General features: G+C 34.4%; 3 protein-coding genes across 5 annotated transcripts in view; all 3 read right to left on the reverse strand.

Moving 5' to 3' along the window:
- LOC136799704 (calponin homology domain-containing protein DDB_G0272472-like) overlaps window positions 1-1,249 on the reverse strand; it is a 32,131-nt gene extending 30,882 nt beyond the window's left edge. Inside the window, exon 1 of the mRNA XM_067056419.1 lies at window positions 1,185-1,249. Within this exon, the coding sequence (XP_066912520.1) occupies window positions 1,185-1,190 (6 nt within the window). The 5' untranslated portion in view covers window positions 1,191-1,249. The remainder of the gene's footprint in view (window positions 1-1,184) is intronic.
- A 3,305-nt stretch (window positions 1,250-4,554) lies between these two features.
- On the reverse strand, window positions 4,555-6,993 carry LOC136799713 (uncharacterized). The gene is made up of 2 exons (XM_067056430.1): window positions 5,700-6,993; window positions 4,555-5,176 (listed from the first exon to the last, which is right to left on the reverse strand). The coding sequence occupies exons 1-2, from the start codon at window positions 6,949-6,951 to the stop codon at window positions 4,629-4,631; spliced, it is 1,800 nt and encodes a 599-aa protein (XP_066912531.1). The 5' UTR covers window positions 6,952-6,993; the 3' UTR covers window positions 4,555-4,628.
- Window positions 6,994-13,950: 6,957 nt separating this feature from the next.
- The window catches only part of LOC136799724 (dolichyl pyrophosphate Man9GlcNAc2 alpha-1,3-glucosyltransferase-like), a 42,305-nt gene continuing 36,347 nt past the window's right edge, over window positions 13,951-19,908 (reverse strand). For 2 of the 3 annotated variants that reach the window (XM_067056454.1, XM_067056447.1), the window contains exons 11-13: window positions 18,647-18,715; window positions 16,911-17,034; window positions 13,983-14,250 (exon numbers count right to left, since the gene is read on the reverse strand). In XM_067056454.1, coding sequence (XP_066912555.1) covers window positions 14,026-14,250; window positions 16,911-17,034; window positions 18,647-18,715 — 418 coding nt within the window. In that variant the 3' untranslated portion in view covers window positions 13,983-14,025. Of the gene's footprint in view, window positions 14,251-16,910; window positions 17,035-18,646; window positions 18,716-19,908 lie in introns of all 3 variants that reach the window. The other variant, XM_067056439.1, reaches the window with a different exon arrangement.

Genomic DNA, 19,908 nt, shown 5'->3' on the forward strand with positions numbered 1-19,908 from the left:
GTTAAAACTATTTTCGAAGATATTTTAGGCGAGATAAGCAGTGAAAATTGCTCAAATTATGTAAAAATTCAATAAAATGGGCATTTTTACCCCCCTGAAGCGTCGAAAATGATACTAAATACAGTTGACAAGAAATTTTTCTGGTGTATCGCATTAAGATTTATCATAACACAAAGTTTTTGCCTCATTAAAAGTTGTTTTGGTAGGTCCCAGTCTTATAGAGTGTCAAAATTCAGTGAAAATACCCAAATTTTCCCTATTTTCCCCATTTTCCCCAGGTAAACCCCCAAAAATAATTTTTCGGAAAACCTTTTTGCCAATGATAAGCAATTGGTCAATTTATTCATGAGATATAGCAAATTATATCATACATGGAAAAATATTTTCCTTAACAAATCCTTACAAAGGGTAAAAAGTACCCCTTAAATTTGGACCCAGTGTGAAAATTTGACCAGGAGTTAGCTTTGGGGACCAACCATTTCTTAAACTAGGATAGTTAAGGATTCCAAAAATATATAGTTTATCCTGTAGAATATTGGGTTAAGCAAAAGTGCTTATTTAAGGAGATATAGGATTTGGCTCCCGGACTATTAATCTAAGCATCGTTTTTTGTCAGGTTCCATACTGTAGTTTACCCAATATGAGAGGATAATAATGGTATGAAATGCATTAAAATCCTTAAAATAGATACACAAGCACTGTCAGATTTTTGAAAAAACAAAATAATTCGAACGTTCTTATGGCACACTGCGATGTAAACGGGGGTAAATCCCGGGGAGGGGTACCTAGAGAAGTGGAGCAAAAGGCTAGTGCCAGCCTTAAGTGTGACTTTTTGACTTTTTTTGAACATGGATGGAAGTCCCTGTAAGGGTTGGAAAAATCAGAAAGTCAAATCTCAGTCCCACAGGGTTTGAAAAGTAGGGAAAATTTCGACTATTTTCCCCTTAAAAGATCGAAATTTGGTCAAACTAGTCTCAAAAGGTTTCATTAAATACAAAATTTTTCTTTTTTTCTTCATTTTTAGTTCTTCTAAGGGTCTGAGGTCGAAAGTCAGGCGGCACACCCGTCAGCGCGCATAACCCTAGTATCCCCGAATGTAAGTCCCCAGCTGACACACAATGTTGTTTCAATGTTTATGTTCATAACGTTCATATAACGTTAGGTCTTAGATAAAAAGTACTCACTCTCATATCTATCCGCCAAGCCCAGCAATATAAGTTCTTTTACAACAAAATACCTTCTAAACTATATTCACTCAATGAAATTTTTGTTTTTACATAACATGAAATAAAAGTAAGAAGGGAAAAATCTTTCATCATATAGGTGCGAAAAATAAAAATTGGGCAAATTTGAATACATGTAGCAACAGTGTAAACAGAATTTTGTTTAATTTTTTTTACCTAACTTTAATACTATTATACCCTTCGGTTCTTTGTTTTTCTGAAATTCTAAAGACCGGTTGTAAAAATATGACAATTAGGCTAATGGCTTAAGTAAGTATTTGGGCTATTTTAAGTACAAGTTTATTTTTTTAGACCTCCTCGTCATTGAATATTGAGTTTAATTCCCTGTCCCTATTAACCTTGATTTTCCGATGAGCTAAAAAAATATATTATCAACTCTAAAATCCAAATATTTGCTTGCATTTTATTCAAAAGTGCAATTGTTTATCTTTTATTGTTTATAAGAATTATACTACATTATTAGTATCAGATTTCCTTAATAAAATGGTCCTACGTAAGAGAAATCAGAAAAATAGCATATACATTCTTTTTATAAGAACAAATAATAATTTAAGAACATTAGGTTTCAATGGCCAAGACATTAAAGAACAGGTTCAAGAAGCTCAATTTCTAAGGAAATTGCATAAAAATACTTACAAAATGGTCAAAATAAGAACACTTTAAGAACTTGCTTAGGCTTAAAACTTAAAAATTTAAAACTATCGAAAGACGTCAAAAGTTTTACATGTTCTTATAAAAAACGTGTCGGTCTTCCTTTGCAAATAAGAATTGAAATTTAACTTGTGGTGACGGACTTGTAAAATTAAAATTTAGAATACACGTTTTTCTTCTATAAGCATAGCAATGGCTCTATTGTTTAAGAACAATAGAATGCCAAGCATTATCCGAGCCTGATATAGGGGTAGACAATAAAAAATAGTAAAAATTTATAAAAAATATGTAGGAAAAAACATCAAGTTTTAGCAAAAGTAATTTACATAATTAAATGTTAAGTATATACTGGTACAATCTAAAAGTTAAAACTAAAAGTAATCAAGTAAAAAAACTAAATCTCAAATTTCAATATTAACATTTTTGATGAAAACTAATAAAGTAGCACGAATACCACAGTTTAGATTTCTCTGAAAGTTGACCTGTGACGACGAATTATAAGAATTTCATGTTATTATTATTAAAAAGAATCGAAGATGGAGAACACATATCCTCATCAAGCAAATTAAATCATTACCACATAGTTGGGCTCTTCCAGAAAGAAATTTTTTCATATGGATGGAGGATATTATTTTCTCAATGATCTACCCCTTGACATATCGATTTTTCTTATCCCTGGAAAAGCATCAAATCGACCCCTGGACACTAAAATTTACCCCTGGATATGGCAGTTTTTCAGGATTTTTCTATACCCCTGGACAAAATTTTCTATTCTAATTCCTATTCTTTCACCCCCTATGAACGGATTTTTCTGAAAGAGACCATTTTTTGGTCATTAGGAGGGCTCTTTAAATACTATATTTTGAGAAGACTCTCTTTTATTGAATCTTTTTTATGCTTTTATTCCTGGTTGATAGCCAAGGTTACTTTTTTATCGCTGAATGCGTGCTGAATAGCATCAGATTTTTGTCGCCACAGTTCATATTTATATTGTCCTGTGATAGTCATGGTATCTTTCAGTAAGTCTTTAATTAGTCCAAATTTGATTCATAATCATCACCCAATTTAAATATACATGATTTTAGTATAATGTCGTGTAAAAGGACTGATTTAACTTAAAGAATGCTTGAATTCTTAAGCTGATACTGAAAAAGATGATTACCTAATTTCTATTGAAAAGTACCTTATCTAATTATCACCAATCAATACCTAATCATCATTGATCAAGAAAACAAACTGATCATATTTCTATTGCAAAGTACCTTAAAGAAGGAGGGACAACAACAGATTGTTTTAATTCTAAAACAAACTCATCATCATTAATATGAAGAAATAACATTTCGTCACCCACTCAACGAGATCACCTGCGAACTCCTGAGAGCCAAAATTCTATCACAACCGCACCCTATTTTGAGAATATCAACCAATCAGATTCAAGCAGTGAAATCTCATTGTTGTTACAAACCAATCCGATCCAAACACACCTAGCACGAACAATAACTGTTATCTACACTTATTGTAATATTAATTAACAGAACTTATAAATAAGCTAAAATGTATTTAAACTGAGGTTTTTTGTAATTGTAACATAATAGCAGTAGTGTAGTTTTACCCATCTTAGGATGGACAAAGAACTGTAAATTAGAAGAGATGTAAGAATGTAAGATATGATTATGGCAATGGATGTAAATTAAGGAATAATATTAAGAAGATATTAAATTGAGAGGAAAAGATTTCTTCTTTCTTTATCTTAAGGTAAGCTTGATCTCTAAGAAGGAAGCTCTATAAGTCAAACTTTATGAACTGATCTATTTTCTAGTTTTCTTATTTGCATATTTCGTGCACATTTTCAAAAAGCACCATAGAACTACGTGTATCCAACCAGGGGATATACGACAATAATAAGATATCAAGAATTTAAATTGTAATACGTCTTTTCTATAAATTACACTCTTTTTATACTTTTTATAAGAACAGTAAATTTTATAGTAATTTTAGGCAAATTTTTTTTGGGCTTTTAGTACACAATTTTTAGTACTTTGATCCCTAATTTGATTGAAATTCAGGAAATTCAAGTTTGAAGCTGTTCTCGAATTCTTTTTTTTCGACGCTTAAGAGTGTCTCTGCTCTCTAAAAATGCATCATTCTTAATAACTTACGACAGCTCTGAGATATTATCGAGCACTCTTACCACTAAGAAGAACTAGAATTATGTCTTAACATTTATCTTTAAAAAAAAATTGTGTTAGTCATGAACTTGCCTCGTTATTTTGAAGTCACTACAACTTAAATTTATTGGATTGGATTTTAATAATTGTCAATAATATCTTAAATCTATCTATCTACCTTCTCATAGATCCGTCGGTGGTACCCCTCCCATTGGAAAATGGTCCCAAAAATCGTCCCTATTGGAAAATTACACTCATTTTTGTCCCTACTGAAAATAGTCAAATAAACAAATCCTCACTGCGAAATTATTTGCTATTTTTTCCATCCCCGCTGAATTTTCTGACTTGAAATCAATAGAATTTATATGCCGAGCCATATAAAAAAACATGGGAATATCAATCCCCATTAAGTTTCGGTCCTTCATTTTTACCCCCACTGTCTGAAAATATCCTACTGGGTTTATGAGAAGAGGGTGTTTGAAGTCAAAGAATTAGAAGTAGCGAGAAAAAATATAAAATATAAAATATCTCTCTACTTGTAATACTTTGTTGAAATACAAATTCGTCAGGGATTGAAAATCGTTACGTAATTTGCATATTTAATATCATATGCAATAATATGACACTCCTTGATATCATCTGGACATTCGAACTTATCCTCGCTATATAGCTTGCAGTTATTTTCTTCTGGTTGTGCTTGTCTGTTGAAAGTCACCATAGCACACGCCTGGTCTTGCCGACACTCCATAGAGCAATCTGTTTCATTAGTACGTATATTTTTTCGAGCTAATTGACCTGGTTTAATAGCGATTCGTTCAATTTTTAAAGTATGTCCAAGGAGTTTTAAAGCATCATAAAATATGAAAGTACCATATTCTTCACCTTTTGGAACGGGCATAGAAGCTTTACCTAAGAGCGTAACATTCGATTGTTTATCATGATAAAACAACCAACACTGATTTGCAGCAGGATATTCGAGTACAATACATCGGTCATCTTCAAGACACTTATCTTCACATCGATCTCTGTTGAGTTGATTCAATGTACCTCCCCAGACTGATAGGCCTATTAAACTAATGACATTGGTTACCATTTTACAGCTATCCACAATTCCTGGAATGAAAATTGAAGAAAGAATACTATTTCATAACAGCCTATTTGTACCAGTAGAGGCCGTCCACATAGTACGTACGCACTAAAATGTCGAAAATCGAGTACCTCCCCCCTGTACGCGAATGGCTATACCCCCTGGTAAGTACGTACTTTTTCATTCCGCATCATTGTGTTTCTAAGACTGCGAGAAAAAAAATATCAACTTTGATCTTAATCCAAGATCTTGAATTGTCGTCGTGGTTACTTTTCTCTCCGTTGGTGCGCTGAATAGAATCGCGATTAGTAGTCACAGGTTGGAATATGATTTCGGCATGCGATTTTCAAGGTACGCTACACGTGCTTCTAAATTATAGCCGCGCATATAGTCTGAACGGGAGACCTATAGGCTGATCTAATAGATGTACTACCTTTATAAGAGTCCCTTTTCGCTGGTGGATGAACAGAAGTCTACCGCGCATACGCAGTCGTTTTAAAATTGAGCTCCCCCATCCCTAATATCTATAATTCAGTATTTGAATAATACCTTTTTCATTCAGCTCTTTACAATACTTGAGTTTGCTCGATTGGACCAGTTTCTTTGTCGAATCGTAATCAAAATTCTCTCCCCTCATGTATAATGAAGAAAAGAGATTTTCAATGCTTTCCAGCTTGTATCGAACAGGGACTGGAGTATCTTTGACGGTGGACGCCCAGGTCATTGTGTTTCCGTCGGCTGGTGGTGGCGCTCCAATCGAGATAGTTTTGGTTTCGACTTTAGATTGGAAATCCTCGGCAGCTTGTCTTTGTGAGCTGCTCATACCAAAACCACCACCAAGACTGAATAATCCTGAATAACTAGCTTTGACTGATACACTGACGCCTTCTTCGCTTTCTGATTTGAACGATTTTTGAGACATTTTATTCTCGTAAACGAATCGGGCGCCAAATAAAGTATACGTCATAAAATGTGTTCCGTAGTAATTGAAAAATTTGAAGACATCGCTTTCAGTTTTCAACTGTTTAGCAAGGTTTACAAAGTCTTTAGTCAATTTTGGAGGATTATTCTCGTTTAACAGAGAGAAATAATAATTACAGGACGCGGTTGAAAAAACATAAACCGATTCACTGGCTGACATTGACGATTCTTTCTTCTTATAATCGGCGCTAGCTGAGAAGCTGACTCCCCATCCTCCACCGCTAACTTCAGCTGAAACAGAGAGTTCTTTCGAAAATTGTCGAGAATTTTTGACGGTTTGACTTGAGAATGAAGTAACACAAGAAACATCAGGAACTAAATCGTAGCCTTCAGGTACTTGATATCGACAATCAGCTGTCACCCTTGAGCCACCGTAATCAGCCTGGAAAACAGGATGTGTCAATCCAGGATCATGTCCAATTGCCAATGGATATCCAAACAAGATGTTGTATCCATAAAGAGCATAATCTAAATCCGGGAACGATCTTTTCATCTGGTTAGAATTACAAATCTCGATCTCTCGATTTTCAATTTTCCCTAAAGTGAGTGGATCAGATTTTAAGGAGAACACATTCGAAGATGGGTATTGAATCTTTTGATAAAAAATGTAAATGAGAGCTGTACCAACAGTGAGTAACCATAACAACCATTGCCATTTGCATTGAGTATACCATTTTGATTTCTTCTGGTGTACAGAGCCATCCTCGATATCGGTTGATTCGCCAGCAATCTTCTTTCTCAAAGCTATGTTTTCCTGGTAAACTGCACCAACTTTTTGTTCCGATGATTTTTCGTCTGTTTTCGTCCCCCAACTTGCCATTGCGGTGTCTGATTTATTTGTGAATGAATTTTCTTTTGTATTTGGGCTATATGATGAAAGATAATGAGCTACCAAGAGAAGAAATTTCGGCGAAATTGGCGAATTGCCTCAAAAATTCGCCAAATTCGCCAAAGTTTCTTCCCGCCAAATTCAGATTTATGGGCCATTCGGCAAAATTAATTCTCGCCAAATTTTAATTTCAATCGCACTAGTCTCTCTCCTAAAAACCCCTTTTTTCATCCTTTTGAAGCTTAAATTTTCAACAAAAAATGGGTCGTTCGCCAAAATTAATTCTCGCCAAAATTAGAAATTTTATTAAATCGTCAAAATAAATTCCGCCAAATTGCACCAAAAACCAAAATTTGTTCCGCCAAAATTTCTTCTCTTAAGGTAGATAATGGCTTGATAATTTTAGATATGCCTAGATTTCTTGGTTAACACCTTGACGTTCTCAAATAGCTAAAGCATTCTACTAATTAGGGTGAAAATTGGCCAAATCGTAAGAATACCCTCTTTGAGAGAATTTGAGAATTTGATAAGAATACAGTCATTTTGTATTTGATTAACAGAAAAAACTGCTTCCTATGTTGAGATAAATGGAAGCTTTGAGGAAGAAATGTAATTTTAACCAAAATGTTCACTCAAAAGTCCCCACTGGATTTTTTGAGCTAGAAACAATAATTTATATCCAAGTCGAGAATTCAATGGGAAGACCAACTCTTTTAATGTTCAAGATTTTAAGATACTCCCTCAGTGGCACCCCTAATCACGCTGAATATTTTATTTATATACTTATCCTTAGAGGTAAAGTATGCTATAAGACAAATAACTATCTAAGAAAAAAGTCCAAGGGGTAGACTATGCTATAGTCTAAGACAAATCACTATCTAAGAAAAAAGTCCAAGAGGTAGACTATGCTATAGTCTAAGACAAATCACTATCTAAGAAAAAAGTCCAAGGGGTAGACTATGCTATAGTCTAAGACAAATCACTATCTAAGAAAAAGGTCCAAGAGGTAGACTATGCTATAGTCTAAGACGAATCACTATCAAAGAAAAAAGTCCAAGAGGTAGACTATGCTATAGTCTAAGACGAATCACTATCTAAGAAAAAAGTCCAAGGGGTAGACTATGCTATAGTCTAAGACAAATCACTATCTAAGAAAAAGGTCCAAGAGGTAGACTATGCTATAGTCTAAGACGAATCACTATCAAAGAAAAAAGTCTATGCTATAGTCTAAGACGAATCTAAAAAGTCAAAAGCCGAAGAAAATTTGCAAACGGGTTTTTTTTACCGAAAAGTGTTTACAGTCTCCTTTTTTCGTATACCGCCATAACGCCATACCGCCATATTTTCCCTCCTTTACTATCACTGCAACGGACGATAACATCGTCTACGTTAGAGGTTGATACTTTCTTTGAAAACTCGTTCTCCTATACTCAGGGTACTCAAATCACGCTCAAAATTTTGCAAATACTTTAAAGGAAAAAATTTTGGCGGAAAGAAAATTTGGCGGATTTGACTGAAATCCGCCAAATTAAATTCCCGCCAATAATTCTTTTTCCCGCCGTCCGCCAAATCAAATTCCCGCCAAATTAAACATTTTGAAAATATGATCTCTTTTAAGGTGTTTTTGCTATTTTTTCGCTGTTTTGACGCCATCTTAAGGTTAAATTTTTAAGCGACCGCCAAATTTAATTTTTTCGTCCATCCGCCAAATTAAATTACCTCTGATAAAACTTTTTTGGCCATCCGTCAAATTAAATTCCCGCCAAAATTTCTCCCTTTAAGGTACTCATCATGTCAAAATTTTGATCATACCATCTCGCAAAAGTGAAACTAGTATCCCATCAGCACACAACAACAAAACCATCATCACGTCAAACCACCATGGAAGTATTTGATCACCGTTTGAAGTGATTTTATGATAACAGACTCCACTTTTATATGCGACAAGCTCGCCCTTAAACAACATGGCATTTGTTACATGTTAACTGAATTTGTTACCCAGCTGGCACACAGCGTTCATCTAACGTTTTATGGACGTTGTGAACGTTAGATAAACGTTGAAACAACGTTGTGTACAACGTAAAAACATAATTCTGGGAAAGCGTGTCATGTGATACATTGGACTATAAAAAATGTATTCGACGCCAGCCTAATATTTGTTTACTTACCCTTTTGGATACACGTTTTTTTATAAGAGCGCTATTCACAGGAAAAAATTTTCGATTTCCAAGGTTAGAAATTTCAAGTTTTCTTAGTTGGAAAAATGATAAAATCCAATGCAAAATCCAACCTGAAAATGTGGGACATTCTCCAAGGTTGGAAATTTTGCATTTTCCATGGCTTGGAATTTTCGTAAATCCAGGTTGAAAAAAGCCAAAATCCAAATTTAACAAGGTTGGAATTTTTTAAAATTCAGTTGGAAAAAAGCCAAAATCCAAGCTTAAACAAGGTTGGAATTTTTTAAAATTCAGTTGGAAAAAAGCCAAAATCCAAATTTAACAAGGTTGGAATTTTCAAAAATCCAGGTGGAAAAAAGCCAAAATCCAAATTTAACAAGGTTGGAATTTTCAAAAATCCAGGTGGAAAAAAAGCCAAAATCCAAACCAAACAAGGTTGGAATTTTCGAAAATCTAGGTTGAAAAAAGCCGAAATACAAGGTGGTTGGAAAATTCGAAAAATCCAGGTGGAAAAAAGCCGAAATACAAGGTTGGAATTTTTGTGAATTCAGTTGGAAAAAAGCCAAAATCCAAGCTAAACAAGGTTGGAAATTTCGAAAATTCAGGTTGAAAAAAGCCAAAATCCAAAAAGTGATGGCAGAGATGTGGAAAAGAGATCTTAAACAAGGTTTTTGTTTTTGTGAACAGTCACTCGCTAGCCTAGGCTCGATGGCTCCCGGTCAATCTCTCCTTATTGTTCGCACAGATACGTGGTTGATCTTAGATCACTCACACAGCTCAGCAGGGCGCTATTTGAAACTATGACACAAGTACCCTATGTGCTTCACTGTGCAAACTCACTGCGATTGACCGAGGCCGCTCCGAAGAGACGCCTCACCTGACGGAAACTTACAGCTTGACTGCTCACATTATAGCCTAATATCTAGGTTAGCTATACATCAAAACAGTTTTGAGCGAAAAATCGCTTGTGGTTTTCCCAAGGACATGCGCAGAAAATGGTTGGAAAAACGTAATTTCCACATGGATTTTTAACGTTTTCCAAACTGTTTGGAAAAACACAAATTTCCAACCCAAAAAGTCTAGTTTTCCAATCGAAAGAGTTTCAATTTCACCAAAATGTAATCTCCACATGGATTTTTAACGTTTTCCAAACTGTTTGGAAAAACACAAATTTCCAACCCAAAAAGTCTAGTTTTCCAATCGAAAGAGTTTCAATTTCACAAAAATGTAATCTCCACATGGATTTTTTAACGTTTTCCAAACTGTTTGGAAAAACACAAATTTCCAACCCAAAAAGTCTAGTTTTCCAATCGAAAGAGTTTCAATTTCACAAAAATGTAATTTCCACATGGATTTTTAACGTTTTCCAAACTGTTTGGAAAAACACAAATTTCCGACCCAAAAAGTCTAGTTTTTCAACTTGAGGTATCAAATTTACTAAAATATGTATTTTCACATCGATTTTTGACCTTTTTTTTCAACTCCCAAACTGTTTGGAAAATAAAAATTTCCCACCCAAAAAGTCATGTTTTCCAACCAGCCTTGGAAAATTGTCATTTCTACATGAGTTTTTTTTCACTTGATTTTTCAAGGGCATTGGTTTATTCTACAAAACCTATGGGTAATTTACGTTTTCCAAATCAGCTTAAGGTAATCGCTCAAATTTCCAACCTTCAATTATAAAACCAAAATTTCCAACCCAAAAATATTGAATTTCCAACCTTGGAAATCGAAAATTTTTTCCTGTGATTATAGAGTTGCCTTCGGAAATTTAAATTTTAAGGCTTTACTAGTAAGCCTAAATTTTTTATTAGAGCATTCTTATTTTGTGAGTATTTCGCTGTACACCAACAAGGTCTGTAATTTACACTGTTTTACAGTGTAAACTAAAGTTGTTATTGTTTTGATTTCCAAGTCCTTTGTGTTGGCGTAAGTAAGGAACTCTTTGAGAGAAAAATCATGAATAAACACATCTTTCATGGAAATGTAAGTGGAAAGGGAAGCTAATTATGTAATGGAAGCATGCATCGGTTCTAAAAAATTGGCAGTCCGTACATTTTGATACATATGATTAAAAATAAGAAAAATAATTTCTATCCTTTCGGATCAAAAAATATACTCCATTTTTAGAGAAAATTGGGTTGTTTTTGGTGGAAATCCGATCAAATTTTGATTAAAAAGCCCGGGGGGGGGGGCACTCAAGGTAAATGACCTACCAGACGTTCGGCCCTTAAGGGTAGGTTTTTCATAGTTCAGCTAGTGCACTGTAAGGGTAGGAAATTACAAAACTGCACTGTAAGGGTAGGAAATTGTGATAAAAGGCCAATTTTTTGGTAAAACTGGCACAAAATTGGTCAATTTTGGAGGAAAAATTCCATATATTCTTGGAAAATTGCAAAAATTTTCGCCCTTACGGGCGACAAATTTTGAAAAAGTGCACTGTAAGGGTATGATTTTTCATGGAAATTCACTGCACTGTAAGGGTCCGATTTTAGAAGCCAAATTTTGGGCCGAACGTATGGTCGTTTTCAGATCGAGTGCCCCCCCCGGGTTAAAAAGTGATTATTTTTAAGTTAAAATAAGGGTGGTTTTTGGTGGAAACCCGACCAGATTTAGATTAAAAACCGATGTTTTTTTAGAGAAACTTGGTCTGTTTTTAGATGGGGAATCTGACTTTAGGTGGGAATATGACCAAATTTTGATGAACTTTGATGGTTTATTTAGGTGGAAATCCAACCAAATTTAGATTAAAAATTTATGTTTTTTTAGAGAAAATGAGCTGGTTTTTGGTGGGAGTCTGAGCAAATTATGATTAAAATTCGATGGTTTTTTGAAGAAACTTGGTCTGGTTTTAGGTGGGAATCTGACCAAATTTTGATCAAACTTTGATGGTTTTTAGGTGGAAATCAGACCAAATTTTGATTAAAAAGTGATTGTTTTTAGAGAAAATTGGCCTGGTATTTGGTGAGAATCCGATCAAATTTTGATTGAAATTCGATGGTTTTTTAGAGAAATTTGGGCTAATTTTAGGTGTGAATCTGACCAAATTTCGATTGAACTTTGATGGTTTTCAGGTGGAAATCCGACCAAGTTTTGATTAGAATTTGATGGTTTTGTAGAGAAAATGGATTGGTATTTGGTGGGAAGCCGACAAAGTTTTGATTAAAAATCGATTGTTTTCGCCAGATTAGTCTGTTTTTACTAAAAATTACCTTTTCAGGGTCACAAAACAGTAGTAGTAAGTAATATTTGTTTAAACTCATCTGGGGACTCCCACTGGAAAATTTGGCGAATTTCATTTTAGATCCATTGGAAAATTGAATTTCTTTTCATCCCCATTTGAAATTATGGAAGAAATCCCCACTGGATCATTTGACCTGGGAACAATAGAATATCTATCCCCATCATTGGGATTTTGATAGAAATTTTGATCCCAACTTTGTGAAGAAGTTTCATGGGGACTGTGAGACAGGGGTGTTCTTGTTTATCACTCGGACTTAGCTGGTACTTGAATTCCCCTCACATCATTGAATTCAGTGGTAACAGACGCTTTTAAATAGATATATGACAATTGATCAAGACCCAACCACCCTTCCCCCGGGATAGATCTTAATATTAAATCTTATCTGACCTAGTCTAATGAATTTTGTTTTTTACAAACGTAAGGTCTAACGGTCAGTAAAATGTTATCACGTATTGTCACTTCGTGAAATATGAGGAGTATGGTGGAATTTGATCTAACAGGAAAAAAAGTTTTTTTCAATTGCAAATCTCAACGTTTCGAAACCCTTTCGAAAATCTTTTGACATTTTTGAACCTAAATATAGAATAACATGACAGAGAGCTACTTCTGAGAAATCAAACTTTCATTTTCGAGAAAATATCAAATACAAAGCAAAAAACTATCATTGTATAATTCTTACCGTCGTTTTGCATAAAATTCCACTTCCCGCACTAAGATACTCGTGACTTTACCTGTATTTTCTAGGCCTTCTGCTCATCCTCTAGCGAAAAAAAGTTTCTTATAGAAAGTATATCTATGGAGAGAGGTCTGCGATTCAGACTAGGTATTTTCCGGTATTTTTCCCGGGATAATCGGGCTGTGATTAGAAATTATTTTTTCAAAAGGTACGGACATCTTGTGTTGAGTGAGGAGGAAACTGCCAAACTTTCCAAAACTCTATTTTCAACTACCCGGTTGTCTTGAGAAGTGGCAGTGAAATCTTATGGAAAATTTTACTTGATCAACATCGTTTTAATGATACAGTGGATTCTCCATAACTCGAACCTTCAGGCAAAGGTTGGGTAATACCACCCTTAAGGGTGCTTATTTAGACATGCAAATCCCCACTTAAGAATGGTCGTAAAGATCAAAAATCTGATAAAACCAGAAAAAATCCGTTCATGGGAGGTGGAGGATATATTATTTTTTTCATGAATTACCCCTGGACATTTTGATTTTTAACCCCCTGGACACGGGCTATACCCCTGGACAAACATCAAATCAACCCTGTGGACACAAAAAATTACCCCTGGACATTGGAGTTTACCCCCTATGCCTGGACATTGCAATTTTTTGGTATTTTTTCAATACCCCTGGACAATTCATCCTCCACCCCCATGAACGGATTTTTTCTGGAAGAGCCCATATTTAGTCTCCCTAAGAATTATGAAAATGATAAAAATAGGAAAAAGCCCTAAGTCTTTTGCTTCTTAAGAATTCTGGTAAGTTTAGAAAAAAAGCTCTAAACCCATATATTGTCAGAAAAATTTTAGAAGGAATAATAAAAAAGCTTCACTTCACGTCATCAATATTTTTGATAATCTTATCCAAAAAATGACATCTTCTCGAATATTATAATTGATTCCTAAAAAATTGTAAAATATTCTATCTTATTTTCTTCGCACTTGAAATCTTGTTTGATAACAAATCCGCTGAATCGTGTTTCGGACAATTCCACTGGATGTACAAAAAATAAAGCCAAAATAATACGAAATGTGCGCACGAGTAAACGGAGAATAACAATGGGTAGAGGTCTGGTAATGAAGGAGGAGCGTCGACCAATGAAAAAGCGAGATGGAGAGCCGCACATCCAGTGAGTGACAAAGAGACCTGAAAAACAAATGAAGCGATATGAAATAATAATAAAATGTTTGAAATCAAAGTGGTGAAAGAACAAAAATCATCTTTGAAACAATTATGCGAGCGAAACAAGCACGAGATTTTTTGGATATTGTTCCTCTATATTTTATTTTAAACAAAAGCAGCCAACGAGCCCATTTCCCCGAAATATCTGTTTCCCTTTTCCAGGAGAGAGCTTTTTTTGAAAAATGGGGAAACAGATCCGATTTTCTAGGAGAGACCTTTTCCTTAAAACTATCTGTTTCCCCGCTCGAGCTGATGACGTCATCAGAGAGAAACAGATCAATATTTCTAGGAGATGACATAATAAATTGGGAAACAGATATCTGTTTCCAAAAAAGATGATATTGCATTGGAAACAGATTGAACTTTATGGGGGAAACAGATATCAATAAAAAAAAGAAAGGGAAACAGATGAAAATTTCCAGGAGAGGGGAACAGATATCCTATTTGGGAAAACAGATCAAAATTTTAATTCTGAAAGTTGTGGAAACAGATCAAATTTTCTAGGAAAGATACTTTGAGATTAAAAATTTAGGTTTTGCGGAGAAACAGATCTTCATTTCTAGGAATAAGATTTTTGAAATATTCGGCCAACAGATCAAATTTTCCAGGAAGGCTATTGTCAGGGAAACAGATATTTAAAAAAAGGTCCTCGTTGGATGCTTTCGAATTTTCCCCTTACACTTTTAAAATTAGAGCTATTGCCTTGAAATTTCACAAGTTTTCCTAAAAAATTTTTTTGGTCAATCCTGCAAAATTCGATGACGTCAGCATTTTTAAAAAAGTGACTCAAATTCTACAGGTAAAAGGCTTGATTTTTTTCTGAAAAATGCAACTCTGAAATCTTTTGAACCAATGGATGTATGAACTTGAAATTTTAACTGGATGTAGTCACAGGAAGTAACAATTTCATAAAAAATATTTTTATGGCGTCATCCTTTCAAAATGGGCACGCCATTTTCTAAAATAATATTATTTTTTGCGAATTTGGCGTCCCGATCTACATACCAAAAAAATTGGAAATTACAGCACCTGACCCCGAGAATGTAGTAAACCCCGAGAATGTAGGTTTCTCATTTTTTAGCACTGTAGCCCTAACGATAGTTCAACTTCATAAAAATTTGTTTCAGAGCATACTGTTACATCTTACTGATTATTTCTGGACAGAAAATTTTAGCTTGAATTAATTTTTTCCAACGAAAATCTGAATGGAAGTTGATTGGACATTACCCGAACTGAGACATTTTTTAAATAAATCATCTCTAAATCGAAATCTATTGGAATTAAGTTATGATGATAGGGTATTTTCTTAGTCCTAATGAACTAAGGAAATGGGGAAAATAGTCCATTTCATATTTACTGTCTGAGTTAGATATTTTTGACGAAAATGTTTGACCTAACTTTTGGGGTTAGTTGACCTACAATTTGGGGGCCTTTATAACCCGACATAAAAAGTCTGTCAAATTATATAAAACTTGTTGTACTTTTATAACATGAAAGTACTACCTGAGAGATGATTAATGTTGAAATTTTGAGCTTTTACGACGTGTCCCAGACCGGTTGGGGCCACAGCCCAATCAGAAAATTTGCCTAAGTTTGGAGCAATAGAATTCCTATTCCAATTTGGACTTAAGTAGAAATTTTTGGACCCGATGTGGGAAAAAGTTCCACCGGGGCTGTGAGGTAGGGGTGTTGTTACATTATTCACACATTTCAACACAAAATTTTCAACCTACAAAATAAAAACAACTTTCTTGTCTCTTCTTTTCGTCCTTCCTTTTACTTTTCCTCATTTGTAGTACGATGAAATTAATATATTTGTTAATTTTTTGTCAGTGTATATTTCTAAAGTATGAATTTCACTTAGAGAACAATAATTTCCGATGAATACCGAAATTCCATTCTCAACAACCGAATCTTTTCACCTACATTCTGGGGGTTAAAAAGTGAAAAAATCCAATTTTCAGAATAACAAAATGCTCTTTAAAATATTGTTTTCGCATAAAACATTTCTAAAATTTGCTGTTAGAATTAATCCAATTGAAAAAATATCAACATTTTACTATTACTAGATTTAAAGCCATAAAACCAAACCTACATGGGGGCTATAACGAAAATGGAAGTCAACTTCAAGGACCAAAAAAATTGGTCTATCTATCAAAAGTAATGAAACTAACCCCTGGGAAAGGATTTTGGGAGTTCAAAATTTCGTTTAAAATATTTAATATCTTTTAAAATGCAATTCTACATCTTTCAGGTCTGATTCAAATTTCACCTACATTCTCGGGGTCAGGTGCTGTACGAAAATTGTATTGGACATCGTTGAAAGAGAATTTAATTTAGTGCTGACGTCATCAAAATACAAAAGATATCAAACTTGTTTAAGGTATAAACATAAACTTTGCATGATAGAGTACAATCCTGCAATTTTTGTAGATTTTATGAAAGGTTGGACGCCCCCTGATTATTTAACCTCAAGAAAGCCTGGTGCAAATAGGGTTAAGGCATCACTTTAGGGAAAGTGTTGAAGATTCAAGTCTAGCATTTAAAATTAACGTATCGGACGGAGGATCGAGACAAAAATACCATTAGATGCTAGAATTTAAACTTAATGGATAGGAACATACTACTAATTTCGTCCACCGTGAATAGCTTTGTGATTTGCACAGAAACGAGGCTAACATGACGTAAAGAATGACCAATGAAAAATAAGATGTTGATTGTCCGTCACGAACCAATAATGGATACATGCTGAAAAAATAAGAAAATAGAAAATCGATTTTAAAATATACAGTGTTTTCTGAAATAAGCGTATAAGAATACTTACATCAACAGTGAGGAGAGGGGGTCGGAAAATCCTCAAATTTTCACAAACGGGAGGACCTTATTGCCGAGGGTTGGAAATATAAATTAACAAGTGATACTTTTATGGACCTACCTAGTTAAGCATTTAACACATATATAATTGATATCTACGTGGGCGTGACCATGCTCTTGAAATATTCTTTCATATTCAAGACTTTGTGAGCAAAAAAACTCTCATCTCATCAAAAAATTGAGTAATTTGGCTAAGAACATTGATGTATGCTTATCAATAGTGACTCTTATAGATAAACATGCGTTTTTGAGCCAGGCTCCGTCACATTCGAGGGTTTATAGTTACGCATCTTTGTGCAAAAAATCATAAAGAATCAAAGAGGCAATCTCGAGAAAAGCTAATATCTAGGTAATTGATAATGTGCTTATAAATAAATATCCAAAAAACCGTTTTTTGCCCAAATTTGCCCCCCAATTTTTTATTTCGAAAATCGGGCTCCGTCACATTCGAGGGTTTATAGTTACACATCTTTGTGCAAAAAATCAATGAGCCAATCATGAGTAAAGCTAATAACGACTCCACCACACCGGGGTAGGTCCAAAAATTGAGAAGTGGGTCTTTTTCTGACAGCTTAAAACATTTTCAATAATCAATAATAAGTTTCAAGAAGTTGTTGAAAGAAATCGAAAATTAACAAATGGGTTTATCAGACACCTAAGAGTAAAGAAGATCCCAGTGATAGAACCTTCGGTTTATAAATTCTTGTTAATTAAAGGAACAGGACTAGTTGTTCAATTTAAGGAGAGACATTCGAGTTATTAAGGATCCACTCTTACTGTATGGTAGTCTGTACACAGCCCTGATATCTACGGCTGATTTCAAAATTCATTGCCATAGAGGGTCTGTTGTCATTGTCTAATTTGAGATTTTTCAAACCGACCACTGCGATGGAGTGCGGGCGAGAGAGGGGAGATGACAATAGAAAAATGTTGCTACTTATAAATCATACTTTACCGCAGAGGTCTATTATCAAACAGACAATGCACAGTGTGTTTTACGAAGCGATAAACGTTCGGTGCAGAGATTAGAAATAGCTTACAGTTGACTCTCTCTAAATCGATCTTCACGGGACCAAAGATTTTCTTCCAATAGACCTTTTCATAAATTACGTTACAAACATCACTTGCCTTGTTTTGAAATTACTGCCATGGTGATTAACTCCCAGCGGATTTTAATAAAACTACTTTCTATTCATAAAAAATCTTTTAATCTCTCAAGGACATAATCACCATGGTAATTGTTTGAATACGAGGCAAGTGACGTAATTTATGAAGAGATCTATTAGAGAAAAATTCGAATTACATAGAGTAATTTAAACCACTCTCCAGCTGAGGGGATCAAGATATTGGTCCGAACTACAGAAACATTCGAATAATAGAAGTTCGAATTAGAGAGAGAATTGACTGTATTGAAGATTCTTTCTTCCTGAGAAGTCATAATTCCAAAAATCTAATCAAACTCAGCTCTCTAACAAAGAAAACTTACCTAAATGTAGAAATGACGAGAAACCAAGAGGCTGCCATGGGATTCATCCACAATATCAAACAAACAGATCTGAAATGAACAAAAATAAACCAGCCGAGGCTGGAAGGTCAGCCAATAGAGCTTAGCTAGATAGCTTTAATAAGTGGGTTAACAGATGTAAGAGATGTACTGAAACACAGAGTAGACTAAAAATGTTGAATAATGTACAAAATGTGAAACATTTGATAACTTGATTTAAAATTATTTAAAACAAGCCTGAGAGCTACCACGAGAAGCTCAAAGTATACTTCTCTTTAGCATTGTAGCACTGTTTCTATGACATCAAACAATTAAGCTATAGTTCATTACTATAAAATAAAAGAGAAACATAGTGTAATTAAACTTTTTGTTAATTTCATTCCAGTCAGTTATGACACATTTTTTCTGTTGGATGTAGACAATATCCATATCTGACTAAAGTGTTATACTAGAAATAAATAAGAAAATTGCCAAAACGTCAGAACCAAAATTTAGATATCCATCAAATATACATAGAAACTGTACTTTTTGTTTTACTTGATAAAACTCCAATAACACTTTAAACTAACAAGCTACAAGCTTTAAGTCACAAAGTGCAAACTCCAGAAAAACACAATTTGCATCAAAAACTTTGCAAAACGTAGTTCATATTTATAACATTTCAACAGGAACTGTATTTTTGGTAGACTTGGTTAAATTACAGAAACCATTAGTCAGTTGTGTGCAAGGCTAATGAGGTACGTAAAAACTGACTGCTATTCAGTCAAAGCCAAAATTTGGCAAGGTCAGAAAAACATAATTTGCATCCAGTGTGCGTAAATAAATTTTGTAGTACCGTCAAGTTCACAACCATCTTGAAGACTTTGCTGGTCGCAAATGATAATCGAAAGCAAAACTTAAAATTCATAACTATGCGGGGAAGCTCATTTTTCCCCCGTTTTTCTTAAAACTACCTTTTGATTGGTCTATGAATTTGGGCAATCGCCTTACCGCCTTGGCGGAATAAACACACGACAAGAAATAAATAAATTCAACAGGGCAGCGGAGTAGCAAATGATTTCAACTGGGAGTCCTCTCTTCTGTGCCAAGCACTGGCAGTGATTTTTAAACTTTAAAACAATGTTAAATGAAGACCAGATGGATCTGTTTGTTATGACTGTGCAAGTTGTGACGAGAGTGTGCATGTTGTGTAACTTGACGGTATAATTCATTAAATTCTAGAAACCATTTTTCATAACTTTCTG

This window comes from Clytia hemisphaerica, unplaced genomic scaffold (assembly GCF_902728285.1).
Source record: "Clytia hemisphaerica strain Z4C2 unplaced genomic scaffold, Clytia hemisphaerica genome assembly, whole genome shotgun sequence".
Lineage (NCBI taxonomy): Eukaryota > Metazoa > Cnidaria > Hydrozoa > Leptothecata > Clytiidae > Clytia > Clytia hemisphaerica.